Source organism: Geotrypetes seraphini, chromosome 1, assembly GCF_902459505.1.
Source record: "Geotrypetes seraphini chromosome 1, aGeoSer1.1, whole genome shotgun sequence".
NCBI lineage: Eukaryota > Metazoa > Chordata > Amphibia > Gymnophiona > Dermophiidae > Geotrypetes > Geotrypetes seraphini.
This window is the reverse complement of record NC_047084.1, coordinates 129,484,524-129,512,011: the sequence shown is the minus strand read 5'-3', so window position 1 is coordinate 129,512,011 and position 27,488 is coordinate 129,484,524. Positions and strand designations below refer to the sequence as shown.

General features: G+C 44.8%; 1 protein-coding gene across 9 annotated transcripts in view; it reads left to right on the top strand.

Annotated features, from left to right (window-relative positions):
- The window catches only part of KIAA1109 (KIAA1109 ortholog), a 908,505-nt gene extending 889,092 nt beyond the window's left edge, over positions 1-19,413 (top strand). For all 9 annotated transcript variants that reach the window (XM_033938537.1, XM_033938601.1, XM_033938589.1 and 6 more), the window contains 2 exons: positions 7,683-7,848; positions 18,542-19,413. In XM_033938537.1, the coding sequence (XP_033794428.1) occupies positions 7,683-7,848; positions 18,542-18,758 (383 nt within the window). In that variant the 3' untranslated portion in view covers positions 18,759-19,413. The remainder of the gene's footprint in view (positions 1-7,682; positions 7,849-18,541) is intronic.
- The last annotated feature ends 8,075 nt before the right edge of the window (positions 19,414-27,488 follow it).

Sequence of the window (27,488 nt, the reverse complement as noted above, 5' to 3'; positions counted from 1 at the left end):
GTCCCCTCAGCGTCAGTCTCTTCTGAATTTGTAGGAGTGTCTTCTCTCCTCTTGTCCAGGCCATCTTCCTGGGTTGCTGGGGTACAGTTCTCCAGCCCTGGGATCTCCACATGTTGCTGGTGAGCTTCCTCGAATCTTTCTAGCTCCTTGACCTCTTTGTTTGCACTGAATTCCACTAGAAACTTCTGTTTGTGGATTCTATCTTCAAAGGTGAGGAGTTCCATCATTATCTCCACTAGTAGCCGGACTTTCCGTTTCAAGCTATCCAGCTCCATGCATCGACTGCAAGTGTATGCCCGAATCCCCGAAGGGAGGTAGTCATACATATTGCAGCCGGTACAGAAGACTGGAAAGCTCATCTTTTGACTTCCTTGGGCTTCCATTTCTTGCTTCCCTTCTGAGTTGTCTGAGTGATTTGTTGTGAACCTTCTGTCTCTGTCGACTGGATGATTTCTGACTTCCTGTCTGCTGTCTTCCTGTTTGTTGTGAGTCTGCTGGTGTTGCTGTGTTGGTACCTGTGAGTGCTTGTTTCCCCTCTAGGTGTGTAGTATGTGAGAATGTGTGCCCTGCTGTGTAGCTAGCTAAAACTAGGACTTGTAGCGTCCTCCTTCACTAGGTTCGTTGTTGACATGGGTAAGGCTCTTCAGCTGGATCTCTAGTCTGAATCCCGATATACCCGGGAGTATTTGGAGGAGATGGAACTTCCTCATCCACCCAGGGAATCTCTCCATCTCCCGCTGAACCCAGTCTTGAAGCAGACTTTCTTTTGGAATTTGGAGACTCCCTATGCCATCTCTGCCATACCGTCCAAGATGGAGTCCCGCTATCGGACGGTCCTGTGCAAAGGGTTTGAGAGGGCACAGCTCTCCCACCAGTCTTTGGTTGTGGAATCTTCTTAAGAACATAAGAAATGCCTCTGCTGGGTCAGACCCGAGGTCCATCGTGCCCAGCAGTCCGCTCACGCGGCGGCCCAACAGGTCCAGGACCTGTGCAGTAATCTTCTATCTATACCCCTCTATCCCCATTTCCAGTAGGAATTTGTCCAATCCTTTCTTGAACCCCAGTACCGTACTCTGCCTTATAACGTCCTCTGGAAGCGCATTCCAGGTGTCCACCACACGTTGGGTAAAGAAGAACTTCCTAGCATTTGTTTTGAATCTGTCCCCTTTCAACTTTTCCGAATGCCCTCTTGTTCTCTTATTTTCCGAAAGTTCGAAGAATCTGTCCCTCTCTACTCTCTCTATGCCCTTCATGATCTTGTAAGTCTCTATCATATCCCCTCTAAGTCTCCTCTTCTCCAGGGAAAAGAGACCCAGCTTCTTTAAAGAAGTCTAATTCCTCCAAGGTCTATGCTGCTGTCCTCCCATGCAGGGAGGGGCGCACTATGGACAAGTTTGGCCGTCATCTGTACCAGAACTCGATGATGGCGAACAGGATCCTCAATTACAATTTCAATTTCACGTCCTATCTCAAACAGTGCATTAAAACCATGCTGTCTTTCCAGAATGATTTGGCTGCCCACCGCCGTTCGGAGTTTCGTCAACTTCAGGCACGCTGTCGCAGATTCGCCTCTATATGCTCCAGGCCTCTTATGATGCCTTTGAACTGTCAGAGGGTCACGGCCTTAGCGATTGCTATGCATCACCTCGACTGGCTGCGGATAGTGGACATGGACCCCAATCTGCAGAACCGTCTGGCGAATCTCCCTTGCTTGGGCAACGAGCTCTTCGACGACTCCATTGAGGCGGCTACCAAACGCCTCTCAGAACATGAACGTTCCTTCACGTCCTTGGTGAGACCGAAGGCTCCTCCTCCTAAGGCATACAAATTGCCACCCCGGCGTTATCCTCAGAAGTCCACGCCGGTGTTTTCCCGACCGCCTAGGCGGCAGCAGCAGAGGGCCCCCCAAAAGCCTCAGGCCCCTGCAACGGCTAAACCAGCGCCGTCTTTTTGACAATCCTGGTTTAAGCATGCCGCCCCTTTCGTCCACGAGCCTTCTCCTCTGCCCATCGGAAGTCGTCTCAGCTTTTTTATCATCAGTGGGAGCTGATCACATCAGACCTCTGGGTCCTCTCCCATCATCCGGGAGGGGTACTCCCTTCAGTTCCTGACAGCGCCTCCAGACCTGCCTCCAAAAGAGTGTCTTTCCAACAAGTTGCAACTTCCCCTTCTTCTTCTTCAGGAAACTCAGGCCCTCCTTCGCCTCCGGGCAGTGGAAGAGGTTCCCTCGTGTCAATGGGGCACCGGGTTTTACTCCGTAAATAAGCTGCCACAACTACCACCACCTTGTTGAAGGTACAGCGAGCCGTGGCCAGCCCGAAGGGCAGAGCCAAGAACTCTCTCACCGCCACACTAACCCCTCCCCACATGCCTCTGACGACCCCCGCCCTATCCCTCTTATCTTACTTAGATGGCTGGCCAGAGGGATGCCCACTCCCTTTGGCCAGCAGGCCTACCTCTACAAAATGGCGGACCTTCTCATCCCCAGTGCATCCTGGGATGCACCGGATAGAAGCCTGAGGCTCTGATTGGCCCAGGTTGTTTAAGGCCTCTCTTATGGGAGGTGCCTTAAGCATCTGGGCCAATCACAGCCTAAGGCCCCTCCCCGGATACATTAGATCTTAAACTTGCCTGAAGCATTTGCTGCTGCAAAGTGGCAGCGACCCAGACCACGCCTCTTCAATCCCAGTACATGTACTATTTAATTGGCTCTCCTACTATTCAAAGCTCTGCTATTCCTAGACAGTGTCATTATCCCATATAATCCCTTCCGTACCTTATGATCTCAGGATAAAAATCTTCTCTTAATTCCACCCCTACGAACTAGAAACACTAGGCAAAACACACTTTTCTCAGTTACTGCTCCCCAAATCTGGAACCTATTACTAGCCCTGGTAAGGGAAGAAAAAACCCTTGAAAAGTTCAAATCAAAATTATAAACTACCTATACAGGGATGCTTTTAATTAATTTGATTCTGGAGTCCATTCAACACTTCCACTCGAAGCAGGCAAGCATTGATCAAACAAATATCCATCTGTTTTAGCCCTTCTTTGTTCTCTTTCCTATACCAAGTTGTAGTTCCTCCCTCCATCTCCCTCTCGTCAATAGTACATCTGATTCCCCTAAAAGTTGTTAGTCTCCCCTATTTTATTTTATTTTTTTTTATTGTTCATCACTTTGTAATCTATGAAAAAAAAGCGATTTTATCAAATCTCAAATAAACTCGACTTTGGCAGCTCGATTTCTTGTTAGGGGGTTGTATTTATTCTGCAGGTCTTATTCCTGATTCTTCCTCAGAATGTGCCCTTTGCTATCATCAGTGATGGGCCCATGCAAATTTAGTGAATCTTCGCTACTCTCAGCCAACCTCATTTGCATGAACGTTTTTTGGAGAATGTAACATAGTAGATGACAGCAGATAAAGACCCGAATGGTCCATCCAGTCTGCCCAACCTGATTCAATTTAAATTTTTTTTTATTTTTTAAAATTTTTTCTTCTTAGCTATTTCTGGGCAAGAATCCAAAGCTTTACCCGGTACTGTGCTTGGGTTCCAACTGCCGAAATCTCTGTTAAGACTTACTCCAGCCCATCTACACCCTCCCAGCCATTGAAGCCCTCCCCTGCCCATCCTCCACCATACTGCCATACACAGACACAGACCGTGCAAGTCTGCCCAGTAACTGGCCTAGTTCAATATTTAATATTATTTTCTGATTCTAAATCTTCTGTGTTCATCCCACGCTTCTTTGAACTCAGTCACAGTTTTTACTCTCCACCACCTCTCTCGGGAGCGCATTCCAGGCATCCACTACCCTCTCCGTAAAGTAGAATTTCCTAACATTGCCCCTGAATCTACCACCCCTCAACATCAAATTATGTCCTCTGGTTTTACCATTTTCCTTTCTCTGGAAAAGATTTTGTTCTACGTTAATACCCTTCAAGTATTTGAACGTCTGAATCATATCTCCCCTGTCTCTCCTTTCCTAGGGTATACATATTCAGGGCTTCCAGTCTCTCCTCATACGTCTTCTGGCGCAAGCCTCCTATCATTTTCGTCGCCCTCCTCTGGATCGCCTCAAGTCTTCTTACGTCTTTCGCCAGATACGGTCTCCAAAACTTAACACAATACTCCAAGTGGGGCCTCACCAATGACCTGTACAGGGGCATCAACACCTTCTTCCTTCTACTGACTACGCCTCTCTTTATACAGCCCAGCATCCTTCTGGCAGCAGCCACTGCCTTGTCACACTGTTTTTTTGCCTTTAGATCTTCGGACACTATAACCCCAAGGTCCCTCTCCCCGTCCGTGCATATCAGCTTCTCTCCTCCCAGCATATACGGTTCCTTCCTATTATTAATCCCCAAATGCATTACTCTGCTTTTCTTTGCATTGAATTTTAGTTGCCAGGCATTAGACCATTCCTCTAACTTTTGCAGATCCTTTTTCATATTTTCCACTCCCTCTTTGGTGTCTACTCTGTTACAAATCTTGGTATCATTTGCAAAAAGGCACACTTTTCCTTCTAACCCTTCAGCAATGTCACTCACAAACATATTGAACAGGATTGGCCCCAGCACCGAACCCTGAGGGACTCCACTAGTCACCTTTCCTTCCTTCGAGCGACTTCCATTAACCACCACCCTCTGGCGTCTGTCTGACAGCCAGTTTCTGACCCAGTTCACCACTTTGGGTCCTAACTTCAGCCCTTCAAGTTTGTTCAACAGCCTCCTATGAGGAACTGTATCAAAGGCTTTGCTGAAATCCAAGTAAATTACATCTAGCATATGTCCTCGATCCAGCTCTCTGGTCACCCAATCAAAAAATTCAATCAGGTTCGTTTGGCACGATTTACCTTTTGTAAAGCCATGTTGCCTCGGATCCTGTAACCCATTAGATTCAAGGAAGTACACTATCCTTTCTTTCAGCAACACTTCCATTATTTTTCCAACAACTGAAGTGAGGCTCATCGGCCTGTAGTTTCCTGCTTCATCCCTGTGACCACTTTTATGAATAGGGACCACATCCGCTCTCCTCCAATCCCCAGGAATCACTCCCGTATCCAGAGATTTGTTGAACAAGTCTTTAATAGGACTCGCCAGAACCTCTCTGAGCTCCCTTAGTATCCTGGGATGGATCCCGTCTGGTCCCATCGCTTTGTCCACCTTCAGTTTTTCAAGTTGCTCATAAACACCCTCCTCCGTGAACGGCGCAGAATCTACTCCATTTTCTCGTGTAACTTAGCCAGACAATCTCGGTCCTTCTCCAGGATTTTCTTCTGTGAACACAGAACAGAAGTATTTGTTTAGCACATTTGCTTTCTCCTCATCACTCTCCATATATTTGTTCCCAGCATCTTTTAGCCTAGCAATTCCATTTTTTATCTTCCTCCTTTCACTAATATATCTGAAAAAATTTTTATCTCCCTTTCTTACATTTTTAGCCATTTGTTCTTCCGCCTGTGTCTTCGCCAAATGTATCTCTCTCTTGGCTTCTTTCAGTTTCACCCTGTAGTCCTTTCTGCTCTCCTCTTCTTGGGTTTTTTAATATTTCATGAACGCCAACTCTTTCGCCTTTATTTTCTCAGCCACTAGGTTGGAGAACCATATCGGCTTCCTTTTTCTCTTGTTTTTATTGATTTTCTTCACATAAAGGTCCGTAGCCATTTTTATCGCTCCTTTCAGCTTAGACCACTGTCTTTCCACTTCTGTTATGTCCTCTGATCCTAACAGCTCTTTCTTCAGGTACTTTCCCATTGCATTAAAGTCCGTACGTTTGAAATCTAGGACTTTAATGGCTTGCTTTTTTTAAAATCGCTACAACAGCCATCTGTTTTTAACACAACTTTTTCAGAATCTAGGCCTGAGTCAGGTAAGAAGTGCTGGTCCCAGTTTGACCTCATAATGAGACTCGTAGGTAATTCAGCAAAGGAAAAGGTTGGCTTACTTCAGCCAAGCAGAGTCTCTAGACTGTGTTGTCCAGGTGCATACAGGAATCACCTCTTCCTTCTAACCTAGTTCTAGCCCTGCTTCTTATACATCTTGGTAGCTGCTTTCCTGATTTCTCTTTTCCATGTCACTTCCTCCTAGGGAGGAGCTACCTATGTTAAGGTAGCTCTGACATTGTGAGGGAGTATCCAGCAGGAGGAGTGGTAACATCTTATAGATTCTTTCACCTCATATACAAAGATTTAGGTAAACCGATCATTATAAAGAATAATGCCATTGAACCTTAGATATATGCAGTTTCATCGGTGAACTTATCTCAATTTCCACTCATATCATGTCTAATCAGTATACAGTGGTACCTTGGATTACGAGCATAATCCGTTCCAGGAGCATGCTCGTAATCCAAAATGCTCGTTTATCAAAGCGAGTTTCCCCATAGGAAATAATGGAAACTCGCTTTGATAGGTTCCCCCCCCCCCCCCGAGAACAGGCATTGCTCCCCCCGAAGGCCCTCCACACGAACCGGCACCCTTCCCCCCCGCGATCCGCACCCCCCCGCCGCCATCGAGCACCCCCCCGCCGCGACCTGAGGTCCCCCCAACCCACCCAAACCCTCTTCTTACTTTGCTGTAGCCTCCGCAGTGGCACCAGCATGTCCTGTGCGTAGTGCCGGTGCCTGAAGATCTGCTTCCTGTGCTGGGCCTTGAGAGTTCACGTTCGACGTGAACTCTCAGGCCTTGAGCATGCGCACATGCTCAAGGCCCAGCACAGGAAGCAGATCTTCAGGCACCGGCACCACGCACAGGACATGCTGGTGCCGGTGCCGCTGCGGAGGCTACAGCAAAGTAAGAAGAGGGTTTGAGTGGGTTGGGGGGAGCTCAGGTCGCGGCGGGGGGTGCCCGATGGCGGTGGGGGGGGCACGATGGCGGCGGGGGGGAGGGTGCCGGTTCGCAAGGGGGGGGCGCTCGCAAATCAAAGCAGCTCAGTTTCCGAGGCGCCGATTTTGCAAATGTTTTGCTCATCTTGCAAAACACTCGCAAACCGGTGCGCTCATAAACCGAGGTACCACTGTATTTTTCTTTGCATAAATTGAGCATCCAATGTATAACCTGGTGTCTTAATGAATCAAACCATAATAAAAAGCTATGCCATTCAATCAGCTTGAAAGGATAATTATAGAAATGTTAATGATGGTGAACTTATGCCTCAAGTACTCATACTACGAGCACTTGCTGCTAATTCTGCTGACAGCAGCTCAATATGGAATTGCCTGCTGATTATGCCACTCACAAACTACCAATTCTTATAAAGCTTTGCAGTTGTTAGCTTGTGTATAGTTTCTTAATGGTGAGGAAAGTATTGGTATATGTTGGGAAATTAGTACTGATTGTACCCGTCATTCCTTTGGAGTAAATATTTGATAGTCATTTTCCTTTGCATCATCAACCTAAAGCTCTAAATCTGATCCTGAGATGGTTGACCAAAAGCATTGTCTATGAATTTTGGCAGATGGATTTTTATCAGACTGCAGTGTATTTTTACTATACCAACATACCGGTTTACTCAAGGAGATGTGCGTGAGTTTTCCAAACCACTCAGGCACCACCTTCAACTTTATGAAAAACAGAATGGAAATGCTATGAAATGAGAATATTTAAATTTATTAACATTGATCATCAGAAGGTATTGCTGCTTTTAAAATACTGTATTGTGTTTTGTTTTGTTTGTTTGTAGCAATCTTTCTGCCTCGACTTTTTGCTACTCGTTCTGGTCAGAAAAGTCCAATTGTTGTGGTTGATGCGAGTGCCACAGGAAAAGAAAAAGAAGAAAGTATCACTTATACTACTGTGGACTGGAGAGAATTTGTGTGCAATACTTGGCATCTGGAGCCAACACTTAGGTAATGGTATATGCATGCCAAACTATGCATTTTTATTCAGTTTACTAGCAAGTATATAGAATACCTTCTGTAGCATGTACTGCCTATGAAAATAATGACTGCTTTACCTGATTGACATTATAGCAAAAGAGCAAGCCTACTACTTTGATTGAAGCACATCGTATTCAAATTACGGACACTATAGAGTACCATTTTACTTGTGTTCAGTGCTAAAATATAGGCCCTTGATAACAGCATTCATCAAACTATATAGTGCAGCGTCTCGCAAACTTTCCGGCCGGCAGCACATTAAACCCAGTGCCCCAGCTGGAAGGCACCCGGAAGTGTGCGGTCGTCGATGCGATGATGTCACACATGCGCGGAGGCCCATCTGACCATGACCCGCTTCAGTGAAGAGGGGAGGTGCGGGGTAAGGAGCCATTCAGGAAGCGGTGTGGGGCCAGGCTGGAGCGAGAAAGCTTGATCCTGCTCTATGCTGCTGGCTTCGAGATTGAAGGAGGCAGCTGTCCAGTGAGGGAGAGACAGGAGCGAGCCAGGATTTTAAAAAAGGTACCGGGGGGGATGATTTTAAAAGATACAGGAGAAACTTAAGTGTCGATGTTCATAGATAGGGCGCCCCATTTAAGCAATAATAATAATAATAATAATAACTTTATTCTTGTATACCGCAATACCATGGAAGTTCAATGCGGTTAACAATAGAAGAGACTGTACATTTACAGCGATGATACATATTACAGTGTTGTTACATTTACAGAGGTGTTACATAAATAGCAGTATTAAAAAGGCATATACTAAAGAAGAGACTGTACGTATACAGCGATGTTACATGTTATAGCGGTGGTACATTTACAGTGATGTTGAATGTGAGGCAATGAAAAGGCAGGGCAGTTAGATAAAACAGAGATTGAGAAAGAGAGGCCAAAGTGGCTTGGGAGGGGGGCGTAGTCAGAGGGAATGGAGGGATGTCGAGGTCAGGAGGGTGCAGGGAAGGAGGGAAGGCAGCGTTAGCGGAATTTGTCGAAGAGGTAGGTTTTTAGTGACTTCCTGAACAGGTGGTAGGGTGGGGAGTTGGAGATGAGGGCGGTAAGGCAATTGTTCCATTTGCCCGCTTGGAATGCTAGGGTTCTATCAATGAATCTCTTGTAGAGGCAGCCTTTTAGGGAGGGAAAGGTGAATAGGTGGGCGTTTCGTGTGCGGGAGGGGCCTGCTATTTCAAGGTGCTCAGACAAGTAGATTGGGGAAGATCCTGTTAGAGTTTTGAAACAGAGGCAGGCGAACTTAAAGATGATCCTTGCCTCTACTGGAAGCCAATGGAGTTTGGTGTAGTAGGGGCTAACATGGTCGTATTTTTTGAGATCATAGATGAGGCGGACGGCCGCATTTTGGACTGTTCTAAGACGTTTGATGGTATTTTTATAGGATCCCAGGTAAATAATGTTGCAGTAGTCTAATATGCTTAATACCAGAGATTGAACGAGTAGACGGAAGGCTTGGTGGTCGAAGTAGCGTTTGATGGTGCGCAGTTTCCAGAGGGTACAGAAACATTTTTTCACCTGGGCACTGGTATGGTCATCGAAGGTTAGGGTGCGGTCTAGGATGACTCCAAGGATTTTTATGGTGGGTAAGATAGGGTAATCTAGCCCATTCAGTCTGAGGGAAGTGTTTGTTAATTTGTGGTTGGGACTCGCTAGGAAGATTTTGGTTTTTTTCAGAGTTCAATTTTAATTTGAGTTTTGAGGTCCACAGTTCTAACTTGGTGAGGATAGATGCGATGAGTTTTTCCGTTTCTAGAGTGAGTGAGGTAATGGGAACAATGATGGTGATGTCATCTGCATATATGAACGATTTTAGGTTAGAGTTTTCTAGGCTTCGTGCCAGAGGGGTCAAGTAAATATTGAATAGGGAGGGGGATAGGGGAGAGCCTTGTGGGACTCCACAAGGGTTACGCCAGTGGTGGGAGAAGGCTCCATTACTGTGGACCTGGTAGGTACGGTTGGTTAGGAAGCCTGTGAACCAATCTATTACCTGTCCGGAGATGCCGATGGAGTCAAGGCAGTTGAGCATAATGTCGTGGTCGACCAGGTCGAAGGCACTACTCAGATCGAATTGAAGTATCAGGGCGCTTTTACCCAGTGAGAATAGGTGGAGGAGGTAATTTGTCAGGGCAGCTAGGACGGTTTCAGTGCTATGATTTGGGCGGAAACCGGACTGGGAGTCATGAAGAATATTGAACTTGTCAAGGTAATTCGTAAGGTTGTTGTTGACAAGACCTTCCATGAGTTTTTGGAAGAGTGGTATGTTGGCGATGGGTCTGTAGTTGGTGATGGAAGAGATTGGCTCCTTGGGTTGTTTAGGGATAGGGGAAATGAGGATGTGGCCAAGTTCGGACGGGAAGTGTCCAGAGGACAGGCATAGAGATATCCAATTGAAGAGTTCAGCTTTGAATGATGGGGGGGCGCATTTCATGATGGTGGGAGGACAAGTGTCTAATAGGCAGTTGGAATTGGCGTATTTAGAATAAAGTTCGAGGAATAGATTCCAGTCAGGATTTACAAAGGAGGTCCAGGACATGTCGGCTATTGAACCTTCTGTATCCGCTGCGCGTAGGTTGAGTGGGGGATCGGGGCTGTGAGCTGAAAGAGACCGTTTTAGGGTGTGGATTTTGTTCGCGAAGTGGTCGGCTAGAGTGATTGCGGAGGGAGGGAGGTCGGAGGTGGAGCGTTTGTGAGAGTCTATGTCGAATAGGGAGTTAACTAGTCTAAAAAGTGCTTTGCTGTTTAGAGAAGGGGAGTTTATTAGTTGGGAGTAGTGTTTACTGCGCTTATCGATGATCTGTTTTTTGTATTCTTTGACTTTCAGTCGCCAGGTAAGTCTGTCTAAATCAGTCCCTGATTTACGCCAGATTCTTTCAAGTTTCCGGACTTCTCGTTTTATGGTCAGGAGGTCCGCGTCAAACCAGCTGTTTGAGGGGTGAAGAGTTTTCGAGCGAAGTTTAAGAGGGACAGTGGTGTTAAGAACCTGGTCGCTAAATTTTTCCCAATTTAGGTGGAAGTTGGGGTCTACGTCGGAGTCGGAGATAAGAGTGTAGTGTGACCAGAAGTCTGCCGGATTAAGATGTTCTCTTGTCCAGATGAATTGCTTTGTATGGATGGGGATAGGCTTTTTATCAGGTAGTTTTTTGTGCCAGGCTAGTTCAAAATTGCACAAGAGGTGGTCAGACCAGGGGGTATTTGACCAGGTTTGGTCTAAGAGACTTATATTGGGAGTGGTGTTGGTATTGGAGAGAAAGGTGATGAGGTCGAGGTGGTGGCCTTTGTTATGGGTTGTGGTTTGGGGGGGATTGGAGAAGCCTAGTGTCGTGAGGAAGGAGAGAAGGTCTGCGACATTTGAGTTCTCTTTCTGTTCTAGGTGTAGGTTGATGTCTCCTGCTAAGAGATTGTAGGTACCTACTGACGAGTTCGTGAGAAGGTGCTCGTAGAAATCATCTTTTGCTTGATTCCATTTATTAGGGGGTATATAGAATAGCGTGACGATTAGGTTATCTAAACAGTCTGTTTTGGAAATTTTGCAGGTGAGGATTTCTAGGTCTTTGGTTGATTTAGAGTCTAGGACATGGAAGTGCAGGTGATTATGGAGAATGATAGCGAGGCCACCTCCTCTTTTTGAGTTTCTTGAGAGGGTGATAATTTTGTAGTGTGGAGGGAGAATGTCCCCAATGATGGGGTCCTGGTCGGAAATGAGCCATGTTTCGGTTAGCAGGACAATGTCTAAGCGAGTTTCTTCCAGCCAGTCTTTGATGAGCTGGGTCTTATTTCTGACTGAGCGGATGTTCAAGTAGGCACAAGGAAGAATGGTTTGTTGTGGGGGGCAGGAGGGTATCGTACGTTGCAGATATTTTAGGGATCGTTTTCTTTTAGGAGTTGGTCTAGGAGGGTGGTGGGTGGTATTGATCACAGGAATTGGGAAAGGACCTGCTTCTGTGCAATCGTGTATAAGTCGATGAGGGCGGAGGAATTTGTCAGGACCGGGGATTCTAGTCCAAGTGGTGTAGGTTGAAATAGGTTCAAATGCTAGAACATTTGTAATCCAGCCTCTTGTGCTAAGCAAATAGAGGAGGAGAAAGGCGGGAAGATTATGAGTGATGCTGGACATGTTGGAAATGTTGGCCTGGTCGGGAGGGGGGAGAAAGATTCCGAGGGGGGGGGGGCAATCTGAGAGGCTAGTGTGAAGGGAGACCAAAACTGGGTTCGCAAGGGGGAGATTGAGGGGTGTTGGGGGAAGAAGAGGGCTAGGGGAGAATCTTAGGGAGGGGTGGCTAGGTAGAAGCAGCAGGCCTGGGAAGTGGAAGAAAGAGGAGAATAAAGGGTAAGGTGGGTGGGCTAAGGGCGGATACAGACACGGGGTATGTAAGCTAGAGTGCAGAGTGCTGGAGTGCTACAGTACGGGGCAAACCGCCAAACGCGATGCTCCTCTGGTGCAGTGAAGGGGGACGACTCGATCTCCCTTCCCCTTCACTGTGCTGGGGGCAAGAAAAGGCCCGGTCTGCAAAGCCCTTAAGAGGGCTGGGAAGGCAGGCCAGGTGCCGAAGTGGCTGCTGGGGGCGGGGCAAACCGCCGAACGCGATGCTCCTCCGGTGCAGTGAAGGAGGACGACTCGATCTCCCTTCCCCTTCACTGTGCAAGCCACATCCTTTACGCAGGTTTGCATAAAGCACAGTTACATACCGTAACAGGTGTTATCCAGGGACAGCAGGCAGATATTCTCACATGTGGGTGACGTCATCCACAAAGCCCGGATGCAGACAGCTGCTTCGCAAGCAGACTTGCTTGTAGAACTTTAGAAAGTTTGCAACTGCCACACGCGAGTGCCTTCCCGCCCAGTGCAGGGCGTGTCTCTCCTAAGTTCAGATAGCTAGCAGAGAAGCCAACCAGGAGAGGTGGATGGGTTGTGAGAATATGTGCCTGCAAAAAATGGGGAGAAAAATCTCCAAAAATGGCCAATGGTATATTTGGCTTCCCCGGGGTACCCCACAAACCAAACAGACAGACAACACAAAGATTACAGGGCACAAACAAACATAGAAAACACAAAGTTTCAGGCTTGGAACTGTTCTTCCATCTGTCAATGATTCAGAGCTGAACTTAGATCTGCAGATAAATGCACAGTTGTACAAAAACAAGCATCCATCATAGCACTACCATATTTGTGTGCACACATTAGCAAAGGAAATTTATATATATATAGATAGATAGATAACACATGGCATCATAATCACATAATCATAAAAGGCATCTAAATGGTTACTGGAACTTCTGAAAGAGAGAACGTAAGAATTTGATCACTCTGACTCGTTGCCCTGCCTATTTCATTCAGAATGCAGACAGGGACGCAACTGCTAGGTTATGCTTCAATCTTTAAAAATAAGCAGAACTTACTAGTTAAAACAAGATACAGTGTATAATGTTAAATATAGAGGTATTCTGAAGTATTGCAATGTCAATTCTAAGGGGGGGGGGAAAAAAAGAAACATGTTAAATCTTAAGTGCAAGGTCATTTTAAGGTTAAAGCATAACTTTTTCCTCCTCTGGTGCAGCAAAAGTCTGTGTGCCAAAAACGGGTCCAGAACAGCTCTGTATGTATGCCAAATGACTGCCAAGACAAAGAAGAGACATTTCAACTTGACACCACCCCTAAGGTCACTTAGCCATGTTCCCTTCAGACTGACCTGGAACCCTTGTCTGCCACCTGGGTCCCGCTACACTCTGAGGAGTGGGCACTGCTGTGCAGAGTTTAGGGGCAGGCTAGATGTGGCTTCTTCAGTCTGCACTGTCCTTACATAATAACTATCCCCTTCCTCTGGAATTTTAACTACCAAGTTTATTTTAAATTTATTTCTTTTTCCAATTGTATTTAGAATTTGATTGATAACACCACCTTATACAAACATGCATGGGAACAAAAAATTCATATTCCAAAACATGAGATACGACAGACCTAATAAAGACACAAGTATAAAAACACAATACTGGAAAGCAAGGGAGACTATTATTGTTATAATTCCCCAGTTTAAGTTTAAAGTATATTTAAAAAGTGATTCATCCCTAATCAGGTAATACATGCAAGGGCACAAAAATTCATATTTAGAACTGGTATGGTTTTTTTTGGAAGCAAAAAACTATTCTTCCACTACTAAATACATGCCATAACACATCCTTCCTTGACACATCTCACAAAACCTTCATAAACATGCCTATACGTTCTTTATAAGCAGGCTGCCTAAATAGCAGGCACTCTCCCACTAACGTCCTGCTTTGAAACATCTCCTTACTATGCTGCTAACAATTCAGTGTTAGAACTCGTCCGTCCAGCTGTTCAAACTTCTTTTGTCCATTCACTTATGGCAAAATTCCACCACTCTTACTATCCAACTGTGGTGCCTTGCTCATTTGACAAATATTAAACCACCAATCTCATCTTCATAATCTTTTATTTGTCTAAAAAACACTTTCCTAATTCTCTCTCATCTATCTGAAACCCACATTCTTAATTCTTTCTAGACCTACATTCATTTTCTGTCCCCTCTTATAACTTTAAAAAATAAGGGAACAAGAGAAATATATGCATTCCAAGCATAACTTGCAATAAACTTGCAGCCAGGTCTAACCAATTTCCCATGCAAACCGATCGCTTTCAGGCAAACAGCAGAAAAAGTTGAAGTACCTCTATTGTTCTCAACACAGCAGGGATCACTCAAACACGCAAAGCTCTCCTGGGCTACAGCACACTCAACTACAAGTCTAATCAGAGGCATTTAAAACAATATATATTCAGACTACATAATCTTTTGTTGTCCTGCTACATCGAAATCAAATTTTAACTGCATGCATAGAAAGTCAGAGACTACATACTGCCAGCAAAGTGTAATCAGAGCAGTTATATGAGCCCCTCTGGGTCCATATATGCTCACATTGCAAGCCATTATATTTGTAAAATTCCTCAACTCGCTAATATTTAAACATGAACTTTATTTTTCCTCTTTTCCCCACTCTTTCTCGCATTCTCTAGCGTAAAACAGGAAGCAAGATAAGACTCCTAAGGATTTATGACATAGGCAAATAGATTGCACATACAAAAACAGTTGTCTGGTTGCTAATTACGTTGAACCCTGTTTTACTCATTAAAGCACCGTATTACAAAGATCTCCATGTCCTTAGTTCAAACAGGCTATTTCCACAGTGACACATCTGGAATTTTGGCTCATACAAACTCTTTAAAACCCATTAATCAAGTTTCAAGTTCATTAAAAGACTTTTTAAACCGTTTAATCAGGTTTCTAAGCAGTGTACAATATAAGGCTAATGGGCAGCTTAATGAAAAATACACCAGAAAGAAAACAATTTTCCCTAACTCCTATTGCTCCACAATTTTCCAAAGTATACAAACTACTTTTGCTTTTCAGTACAGGAAGCCTGTAATGATCTGTGAAGTAACTCCCTGTACTCCTCAGTATCTTGGCTTAATTATAATGGCTCCATCAACCTTCATAGATTATATTTTAAAATTCCTCAACCTCCTGTACTGTCTGTTCTTCTAAGCTCTATACCGGAAAAAGTAATCCGTCCCTTTGCCAAAATCTAATTACATTACATTACATTAGTGCAGAATACAGCCTTGAGACTTGTCTATTCACTAAAAAAATATGACCATATCACAGAAGCATACCATGACTCGCATTGGCTTCCAATAGAAGCGAGAGTGAACTTCAAATTCTACTGCTTACTTTACAAGGCTCTCAACGGAGAAAGCCCAACTTACTGGAATAACAGACTCAATCAATCCTCCTCAACCAGACACAGGAGATCCCACTCACTATTCACTCACCCATCATCCAAAGATGTCAAACGAAAAAAACTTTATGACAACCTAATAGCCTCCAAAGCAGCTAAGTTGGACAAACAACTCACTACTCTGTTATCTTCATCCACAGATTACAAAACCTTCAAGAAAGAAATTAAAACCATACTCTTCAAAAAACACAACAATCCCAACCCAACATCCAACACTCTATAAACCCTTAGTACTCTCTAATTTTTTAATCTTTTTTTTTTTTATATTAACATACATATACACAACGGCACATTCCCTAATGCTATAGATGTTCACCTCTTAGCAATCCCCTTTGTTTTTCAACAGGAAACATTTCTAGCTTCCTAAGTGTTACATGCAATTCTCCTAGTAATTTCATGTACTTCCTATAATACTGGACACACTGTCATTATCACTGCAGGATCCTCTCTAAGGGCTTTTCCAGAGGATTGCTGTCTGGGGGAGGTCTCTCACTTCTGCTTTACTCCTCATTCTGTCCCCTTGAGCCACCCACATTTAACAGAAACCATGCCCTTCGCAGGACAATGGAAACGCAAATAAGGACTCTCTCTCGCTTCGTGCCCCTGGCACGTCTCATACACACACAATTGCAGAGTGCTCACAGAAAAATCTCAATCCAGATCTTGACTCAACCCTATTCTTTCCCCTAATATATATATATATATATATATATATATATACAGTATATATACAAATGTACAATGTCAACTGTCTTTCCCTATCACTAGCCTGATGTCTTAATATATAAAAATTAAAATAAAAGATTGTACTTACAGTTTGTACAGTATTAATTCCGTACAGTATTAATTTCTGTGTGACTAGAAATATATTTTGTGGATTTTGGAGTCCAATTATGGCACAAAAAGTGGACCACGATGTGGCCCCCCAGTCCCTGCCACAACTGCCCCCCCCAAAACCCCTCACTCTCACACAGGAGCACCATCCGTCCAGCGCCAAGGCGAAATATGCCCTCTGAACGTGTTTTTCTTTGGAGTTCACCAGAACACCTAAAAAATAAAATCCGTTAATCACGCAAGCGCGTGAAACCCAAGCATGATCACGTCGGGCAGTTACCACTGAAGTAAAGGCTGCTTTGTTTACCTCATTAAAATGAAGAGACAGCATTGTATGTTCCAAAAACAGACAATATTTGTTTATTGTTAGTATAAAAACTTACAAAATTACAGCAGCAAAGGCATAGCAGAAAAATATATTGTTAGTTCAGAATATGCAATGGAGATAAGAACTTGCACCCATATGCTTAGCAAGGGGCTAGAAGTTCCCCGTAGCATAAGTAAGTGAATCTCTCTGGCTCTACCTGTGATGCACGTGTTTTTTATACAGAGAAATTTTTCCTTCGTTCCAAAAAGCAGCACATCCCCGAATTCTGGTCATGTAATTCCCTATTGGCACAAAAATGTATACCTAACTATTCCTCCCCCCAGTCATGCCTCTCTCACTCCCCCCCCCCCCTCCCCGGGAGGAGGGTCCGAGCAGAAACAGAGAATTCTTGGTGAACTTTCTTCCTCTAGCTCTGCGATCCTTATCACCTTGCAGAGGCTAATTTATGGTTTTATACCGCTGTACATCTTCAGGATGGCGTCCTTGTATGCTGAAAGTTGGCAAGGGTGACCTCCATCACCCCAGCTGTGCTTGGTTCCCATACAGGCAGCAAATGTTTTGGTACAAAGTTCTCTCATCTCTCTACACCCACATCGTCCTGCAGGGATCCTTGCTCGTTATAAATGTTTTATGGCTTTCCAGGGTGCCTGGCATATGTGAAGTCATACAGCACTGATAACAGTTCAGCAGAACCTTGGAGAAATATCCTCCCAGCAGGGAATGGAGACAGGAACTTTGCAGCACAAAGGCCAGCTGGGTTAGCATTTCAAAGGATACATGTGTACAGACAGCAAGGTACAAGCTGGGCCTGGCAATGAGAAAATATAGGTCTGTAGAGTCCAGCATACACAAGTGAGGCCAGTATATCCAGTTGATCCATCTGTATGTCCAGGTTATCCATCTCAGGTTCTACAAGTCTGTTTGCGAAGCTGTCCGCATTCGGACTCCGTGGATGACGTCGCTCATATAAGCCGCAGCCTATTGTTGGGGAAATATGGTATGGCAGGTTGGGATTTCAAGGGAAGAATCAGGAGACAAGATAAACTGATCAGAAGGTTCTTGAGTTAGTGTGTCCTAATTTAACCCTTTATTTGGCCTTGTTGCTTAGAAACGACATGTGTCTTTTATGGCTCATAGGGGAGATCTTCATCTCCAAATGCCTGTTACCTTGGCACTGTTGCTCTCTGTCAACATCAAGTTACATAAAGCAGCCATTTCACCATCTGTCAATTAAAGGGTTACTAGGGAAGAAAAACTTTGCAGAGAAAGCATCTTTTTAGTATCAATATTTCATTCAAATGCATAGCACTGCCTTTCTGTCCCTTATTAATAACATTGAGTTGAAATTCTGAAAGGGGAGGGGTGCGACATCTAAATTTTTATCAAGCATTTATCAGTATAAATGAGAGAGAGGGAACAATGGTTGGAGGTTTGGAGAATGAACGAGACTATAAGCTAATCTATCCCTCAATTGAAAAATACCAACTTGGGTTTTTTTTTATTTCTTTAATGATTTTTTTACAAAAACTAGGACTTAAAACTGGAGAAAATCTGAATATTTCTGAAGCAGTTTGGGGGTAATTTATGAATAAACAACAGGAGATATTGACTTTGTAGACCTTTAATGCCTGTTGATATTTTCAAGTTTATGTATCTGTAAATTTGTGTTTTCTTTCACTAGACTCATTTCTTGGACAGGAAGAAAGATTGATCCAGTTGGAGTCGATTACATACTTCAGAAGCTTGGATTTCATCATGCAAGGACTACTATCCCCAAATGGCTTCAGCGTGGAGTTATGGACCCAATGGACAAGGTTCTTTCTGTCCTCATCAAAAAACTTGGGTCTGCCTTACAGGATGAAAAAGAAAAGAAAGGAAAAGAAAAAGAGGAACACTAAAAAGATAATTTCTGTGAACAAATACGTGTTTTTATCTTAACTACTAAGAACACTGTTGTGTTTTAATTGGTTTAAAGATAAGTTAACAGCTTTTATTGCTATTACAATGGAAATGTTTTTGTGAGTGTAACTGTTTACTTTGGTGCACGCTACCATTCTATACCGGACAAAGTAATGCCTATTATGACCTTGAAAAGGACATAAATAGTACTGTCCATACACTGTTTAGCATTCACAATTTCATTCTGTGCAATATGACTACTGCATCTGTACAGTATTTGCAAGATATTAACTGTGAATTTTCATGAACTTTTTTGGCCATAATAAAATTAATTCATGTTGATAATGTGATTCAATTACCACTGTATATTTATATTTGTATATATGCTTTGAAATACTGTGTAAAATTTGTAATGGTATCCCACCTGTGTCCCCTAAAGTCATTTGTGATTGATTGGGTACTTCTTTTAAAGCAGCATTTTACTGAAGCTGATGAAAGGAACAGCCATGTAAAGTGTTCAAGGGCAGATGCATTATAATGAGGAATATGTATATTACTTCAGGTTTGATGAACATGTACTTGAAACCTGGTTTCATTCCAGTGGCTCTTTTTACCACTCTTGTTTATTATAATAAAAATATGTTCACCCGCCTACCTTGTTGGTTTTCTTTTTAAAAAAAATATTTTGGTCTTAACCCTTTCTACTGTCTACCTACATATACATAGCCAAATTGATTTCTTAACATAAGAACAGCCATATTGGATCAGATCAATGGTCCATCTAGTCCAGTCTTCTGTTTTCAATAGTAGCCAATCTGGGTCACAAACACCTAGCAGAAACCCAAAATAGTAGCAACATACCTTGCTACAGATCCAGGGCAAGCAGTGGCTTTTTCCATGTCTATCTCAATAGCAGATTATGGACTTTTTCTCCAAGAACTTGTCCAAACCTTTATTAAACCTAGATAAACTAATTGCTGTAACCACCTCCTTCCTCTTGCAACAACTTCCAGAGCTTAACTATTCTTTGAGTAAAAAAAAAAAATTATCCCAGGACAAGCAGGCAGCATATTCTTACAGATGGGTAACGTTATCCACAGATTCCCAGTACAGACAGTACAAAAGTAGACTGTCACTTCAACTTCTTTAGAAGTCTCGAGACCACCAATGTTGGCTCGCAGGACCATCAGTTCTTACACTTCAGGGAGCTAAGAAGTTGAGTATTTTGGGAGTCTCTCCAAAAGTGCCTTTTCTACATTTTTAATGCCTTCTCATTCACTTTTTCTTGTTTTCTTTGTTTTTTCATTACCCTATTTTAAATTTCTCATTTTTTTTGTTTTCATTTTTTGGGCCTCTGGCCCTCCCTCAACCTGTTCTCAGGCTGATTACATTGAGCCTTTTTTGGTCAAACATTCAATCAAACCCCAGAATAATTGAGTCTTTTGATCTTTCAGCGGCAGTTTTTCCATCGATGTCAAAGCCTTCTAGCAGCTTCAAGAAGTGTACTTGGTGCAACAAAACCACCTCAATCACTGATCTGCACAATTCGTGTCTTCAGTGCCTTGCTCCTGAGCACCGGGTGGACTCTTGTTTTTGCTGCTCAAAGCTCCAGAAAAGTCAACTTCTGCAACAACGTCCACTGCATCTGATTTGAATAAACATCAATCCCCGGCAGCATCAATGTCGATAACGTCTTCAGTACCTCACTTGGTGTCAGCTTCCTCAGTAACACCATCTACCTCGTCTGCTAAAAAGACTAAGAAGCACTCTCATTCCTCCTCCCCTCATCATACCTCAGTGTCAGTCGATGCATGCCAAGGAAAAATTATGTTCTTACCTGTTAATTTTCTTTCCCTTAGACGCAGCAGATGAATCCAGAGACCAATGGGGATAGCCCACATCTACCAGCAGGCGGAGATAGAGAAACTGATTAACAGGTGGTCCTATTGGCTGGCACTCCTCCTGTCTCATCAGTATAGCTCCTTGCCCAAGCACACGTAACCTGCAATAGGCATAGCATGTAAAAAACTTCTTTCCCAGAACAAATCGCAAAAGGCAATGATACAGAATACCACTATCAACCACAACAAACCGTGAAAGTTGCACAAGAAAAAACCCGACAGACAATACCAGAAAGGGTGGGGCTCTGGATTCATCTGCTGCGTCTAAGGGAAAGAAAATTAACAGGTAAGAACATAATTTTTCCTTCCCTAGCAACAGCAGCAGATGAATCTAGAGACCAATGGGATGTAGCAAAGCAATCCTCAATCTGGGTGGGAAGCAATCGCTGCCTCCGCAACAACCAAAGCACTAAACACATCTACCGCATGTGTCCCCACATCCAACCAGAAATGCTGAGAAACAACACTCTCGGAAGACCAAGCAGCCACGAGACAAAACTCCTCCAAGGAAAAAAACCTCTGGATCGAGTCCAAGAAGTGGCCATCGCACTGGCGGAATTGTCATGAAGTTCGTTCGCCAATCGCTTTCCTGCCATCAAGTAAGCAGAATGTCCTCCTGGACCCATCGAGCGATGGCGGCTTTGGACGCCGCCAGAAAATCGAGGCGTCCCGTGAATAATACAAAAACAGGTGATCTAAACAACCAAAAGGCATTAGAAACCTTGCTCTCGAAGAAAGCTATGCACTATCAAAAAAATGCAATGAATAAAAGCACGACTCCCTATTTCTCCTCCCAGGAAGAAGGAAGGAAAAGTGAGCTAGTCATAAAAGAAAGGATGACACCCCCTAGAAAGAATTGTGGTACCGACTGAACTGATACTCCAGATAATGGAAATCAGAAATAAGAATCCCCGCTGAACAAGGCCTGCAACCCGGAAAACTGCAGAGCCGAAACCAAAGCCACAAGAAACCCCGTGGTCAACGGCACAAGGAGGAAATGACGCCTACGGGAAACTGCGAAGAAGTACCGGAAGATTGCACTCCAGACAGGGCTTTTAAGAGGTGTACAAATATACCATGCTCCGTTTAGGAACGGAACTACATGAAGCTGAGAAGTAATCGAAGAGCAATATACCTAGCCCCGGTAACCAGCTAAGAATAACACTTGAAGTTGAAGGGAATGGAACGCTAAGCCCTTGGCAATACCCCTGTGCCAAAAAGCAACAATGTAAGGGTGCAAAGTTGAGAAGTATCCAAAAGGAAGCAGAATCCACAGGTGAAGACGTCTCTAGTGCCAGGATAAGGGAAGAAACAACCCGCAGCGCATAACCCTTACACGTCAGTCAGGACTTCTCAAAAGCAAGGTCGTAATACCAAAGTAGTACGAATATCCATGTCGATCGGACCCTAGGTGAGCAAATCCGGAGATACCAGGAAACGTCATAGTCCAGCTGTCGAAAGAGTCATCCGATCCGCATAGCAAGGATGGCGTAGCCAAGCCAGAATTCTACAAATACAGTGCCCGGAAAGCAAGCTGCAGATGGCAAATCCAAGCCATCATCAGCCAGGGGAAAACACTGAAAAAGAGAAACCAGAGGTGAGAAAGAAGCCACGCTGTTTCCCCCCTCTAACTCCCACTCCCTGTGCTAGGAAGTATTGAATCGTGAGACGAGACCAAGAGGTCTAGTACCAGGAGATCTCACGTCCATAAAAAGAGCTGGAACGCCTGAGCCAAAATTCCCAATATCCAGGACGTAGAAGATTTCACTATCACTAACGTGCACACTTGCTAGAGCGTACACAGGCTGAACACTGTAACATACAAGAAATGGGTCATGGTCAGGTTGCACGGAGAGAAAGTCAATCCAAACTCTTTTCTTGACTCCTAAAATGATCTGCCAACAGAAGAGGAAGATGAGGGTCTACCCATCGAAGTAGAATAACAACTGTACCCGGCAATGGAGTACAGCACCTACTGCCCAAGCTGAAGAGAAATACCCCCATCAAAATACCAACTGAAAGGCCCTCAGCGGCATTCCGGAAGAAGGGTCTGAAGCTCCAGAAAGGTAGCCTGACCACGCTTAAGAGTAGAAGAATGAACAAGTACGGAGTCGATCCTGAAGACCAGACTCCTGGAGCTGAGGATGGAAGGCACCGAGTCCCCCCAACTCAACAGCCCAGGATGTATGGGGCCATGAGCTAGTCCAGCAAAGACCGAGGCATGCCTTTTAAAAGAGAAATCTCGCTGAGCCACCAAAACATACAGAGCGATGCATGAGGAGCTTATCAACTAATCGGAGCCCTGAGAAACTGAGCACCACCAGAACAAGGGCGACTGCTGTAGCGTTATAATGGGAAAGCAAGCCGAAGTTCCCAGTGCGGTCAACAAGAGAATTCCATACTCTGAGTCATGGAGACCAAAGAAGCCTGCAAACCTGAGACTGTGACCCATTGCCCAAGTTTCTGGGAAGAACACATGTTTCTCCCATAGGAACAAAAAAAAAACCCATCTCCTCGACATACCTATAAATAGTACAGGAGAAAAGAGCGCTGTGCAAATTTCGAAGATTCACGTCCAAAGAACTGAGGAAAGAAATCACCCTGTTCGTGTCAGTCAAATGGCCCGACTGAAAGACGTCCGAATCCAGCATTCAGTCAAGAAGAAATTAGGTGAATCACCTGGTAGCGCCAAAACAGTACCTCTGGCCACATTTTCTAAAATTTTCTTGAACCTTGGATAGGAGAAATGGCACGTGCCAAAATCGAAAGCGCTGCCCAAAGAGAGATAAGCAACTAACTGCCAAGGTATTGAATCCATGATTGCCACCCCCCCATATAATATCATTAAATTGATGCCGTCTATCCCGCCAATACCTCTAAGTCTAGGTGGATTACAACAAGATGGTGCCTTGGCACTGCCATGGAGAATACATGGGTAAAAGAGGTATGCGGCGGGATCAGGGAGGGTCAATCAGGAATTGCTAGATCAATTTAACAAATGACTGGAAGAGAAACCGGAAAAGCGTTCATCCAGGACACCGCTGCAATGACAGGTTGTCCAGAGTGAGGCGCTATCAATCCAATGGAGATATATCGGACACAATATATACCAGCAAGGCCACTAGACCGTCCCAATTAGGGGCCAGATTGGAAAAGAGAGACTGCACGCCGCTTGGATACAGAAAGAATTGGAGCGGAGTAGCCTTTACCATGAAATAGGGGAACGCCGGAAAGGCCTGTGCAATAGCGGAGGAACATGAAAAGCACAGGAAAGGAAGAAAGGTATTCCCCCTACCATAAGCGGATAAGTTCCGCCAGGGCACCTAGCACTGCCGCCCCAAAACTGAGTTCAGTGCCCCTCAGCGAAAGACATGTACCTGGCAGGCAGAAAGAGAAAACACCCTGTCCAAAATACACTGCAGGGATGATGCAAACTGACAAACAGCCCTGTCTCCCCTCTCAGAGAGCTGTTCATCACATGGCTACAGGGAACGACCCCGCGCATAACAATGCGAAGAGGGGAAAAAAAAAGAAATAGGGGAGCTGATTAACATACGTCAGGAAAGACGATAGCCGCACAAGGCTGTTGAGCATCCCGAAAAACACAGGACCCTGCGTTGATCCAGATAGAAACAAAACCTAGTCCTGCCCGCTTGAAAAGTGAAGGTGCCACCAGGTAACCCCACATTACTAAGAGCGCGTAGCCCCAACAGGAAACTCAGCACACCAGTACAAGGCAGTTTATTGTTATGTTATTTTGTTCTTTTTTTTTTTTGTAAATTCTATATCCCTTGTATTATCAGCAGTAAGTGTACAAAATCACTTAAACTCTCCAGCAATATAATAGACATACATATGACAAGGAAATATTGTAAAAGCACCACCTGATACCAGCAGCGCGACCCCAAAGCGCAAATAAGAGGCAACAGCCAACAGGCAGAACTCTTACCATACCGGGACCCCGGGATGCAGGAGGAGAGATCCGAACCAAGACCGGGTATCCCTCCCCCGCCACTGACCGTCCCAGCGGCAAAGCACCTCCTGCTGACCCAGCGCCGTGACAAGTTGTAACCAAGGGGCCAATTGCCGAATGGACTCCCTCTCCAGCGTCCTCAGGCAAGGCAGGATGGCTCCCAGACCCCAAAGAAGCACTTCGGGAGAGAGTCCCACCGCCACGTGAACAGCAACTGTACCTGCAACCCCCAACACAGTCAAGACCAGAACCGGGAGACTGGGGAGGCGCAGAGATAAGGCCGCAGCTGAAAACAGGCACCAATAACGCAGTGGCTCCGCCGCCAGCGTCGGAGCAGAAGCGCGAGCCACCCGCTCGCTGAAAGGCACCGACTCCACAAGCGCGACTCACTCGGAGGCTTGAACACCACTGCGGCACCCACTGCGCACAGGACAGCCCCAGCGAACAGGCTGCAAAAGTCAGGTCTCTCCCGCCCACGCACAAAAGCAAGCTCATGGCTCCCGCGCGCGGGAAAACACCGATTTGAACAACAGTGCCCAAGACACCAAACAGAAGACCTGAACTGAAAAAAAGCACACATTGCAAATGAAAAACTCCCCACACTGCACAGTGTTCACTGCCCTAACAAGGCATAGAAGATGAGGAAAGCTAGTTGGAAGGCACGCGACCGCACAGCTGCAGGTACTCCAGAACAAGCACAAAACCAACACAAAACCCGTAGGTCCAAGACAACCGCAAAATAATATAACCCGCAGGGCAATGCAACAAAGGGATACTCACAACCAGGCTTACAGGACTGATAGACACCGGCAGACACTGGTTGAGCACCCCTGAGAATGCATAACTGCAAATAGAAAATGGTCTCTTTCTTTTTTTTTTTTTTTTCAAGGGAAAGAAGAAAAATTAGAGACCCAGCTAACCCCTCTATCACTGGAGGGAGGGTGAGGCAGGGACAAGGGGGGGCCCAAGTGTAACCTCTAAAGCCGGCACCGTCCAGCCGGACACCCCTGTCTCACTGAAGAGGGAAACCTCAACAGGAGAAATATAATTGCTGCCTCACTGAAGAGCAAACCTCAACAGGAGCAATATAATTGCTGCCTCACTGAAGAGCAAACCTCAACAGGAGAAAATATTTATCCAGCCACAGCCAGATTCCAGGAGCTAGTGGAACAGCGACTTTCCCCTGCTGGGAGATAGAGCATACTGATGAGACAGGAGGAGTGCCAGCCAATAGGACCACCTGTTAATCAGTTTCTCTATCTCCGCCTGCTGGTAGATGTGGGCTATTCCCATTGGTCTCTGGATTCATCTGCTGCTGTTGCTAGGGAAACATCAATGCAAGCAGTCTCTCTCTCCATCCTTGTCATTGGTGTCTCCATAGAGGCGTGCCTTCTTATTGAGGTCACCAATGTCTGACACCCTGCAGCACCGACTGTACCGATGACATCCTCGGCAGCAGTGAAGTCCATCCAGGACTAATTAAGGGAGCTGCTTCAGAAGGAGTTAGCAGTTATGCTACAAACGCATTCGGCCCAAACTCCAACCTTGACTCTGGTACCAACCCAGTCCAAGCCTTGCTCAACAAGGCCATCTGATACCAGATCATGCCTCCTCTCCATCATACATTCAGGTCCAGATCATCCTGACACTGAAGGCACCCCACCCCCCGATCGACGTCTGATCAGCATCAGAGAGAGAAGTTCCTCTTGACCTTCGCCCCGACACCTTAGTCGACATTCATCTCAGCGACATCCTTCTTCTAAAAGCCAATCTAGACAAACTCCAGTCATTGAAGAATTTGATTCGGAGCTTTCAAGTCAAAATTATTCTGACCCAGAACTTTTGGCTCCGGAATCCTATGGAATCTCCTCAGACCCATCTTCTCCACCACCTAGACACAGATCACCACCTGAGAGCCTCTCCTTTACAAAATTCATTAGGCAAATTGGTCAAGCTCTACCAGTTAGGGTGAGTCTGAATCGGAACCAAGAGCTAAGCTTTTTGAACAAATCTCTAAGGATTGCTTAAAGCTCCCATTCCATAACCTCATGAGAGATGCAATATTCAAAAACTGGGAAACACCCTTGCACATTCCTGTGGCACCAAGTTGGATTCCCTTTATAGACTCAAATCATGTCCAGGTATTGCTCATTCCCATGGCACCAAGGAAGTTGGTCCCAAAGGAGCTCATTGATATACAAAAGCAAAGGAGAATTGAAGTTTGCCAAGACATTTTGGAGAGTCAAGACAATGTTTTGGGCTGTGTTATCACTGGTGTTGAAACGTGGGTGTACCCTGAAACAACCCTGAAACAAAGCATCAAAGTGCACAATAGAAGTCAGCCAATTCACCACAACCAAAAATTTCCACTAGTCCAAATCAAGATTCAAAATGATGTTGCTAACCTTTTTTGATATCAGAGGGATTGTTCATTATGAATTTGTACCAACTGGATAAACAGTTAACCAAGTTTACTATTTGGAAGTGCTGAAAAGCCTGCGTGAAAAAGTTAGGTGAAAACAACCTGAACTTTTTGTCAACAACTCATGGCTCTTACATTACGACGATGCATCAGCTCAAACGACACTGTCTGTGAGGGAGTTTTTAGCCAGAAAACAAATAACTGTATTGGAACACCCTCCCTTACTCACCTGATCTGGCTCCCAATGACTTTTTTCTTTACCTGAAAATAAAGGAAATACTGAAATGAAGACATTTTGATGACATTCAGGACATCAAGGGTAATATGACAGTTGTGATGAGTATTCCAGAAAAACAGTTCCAAAATTGCTTTGAAGAGTGGACTAGGCGCTAGCATTGATGCATAGCTTCCTAAGGGGAGAACTTTGAAGGTG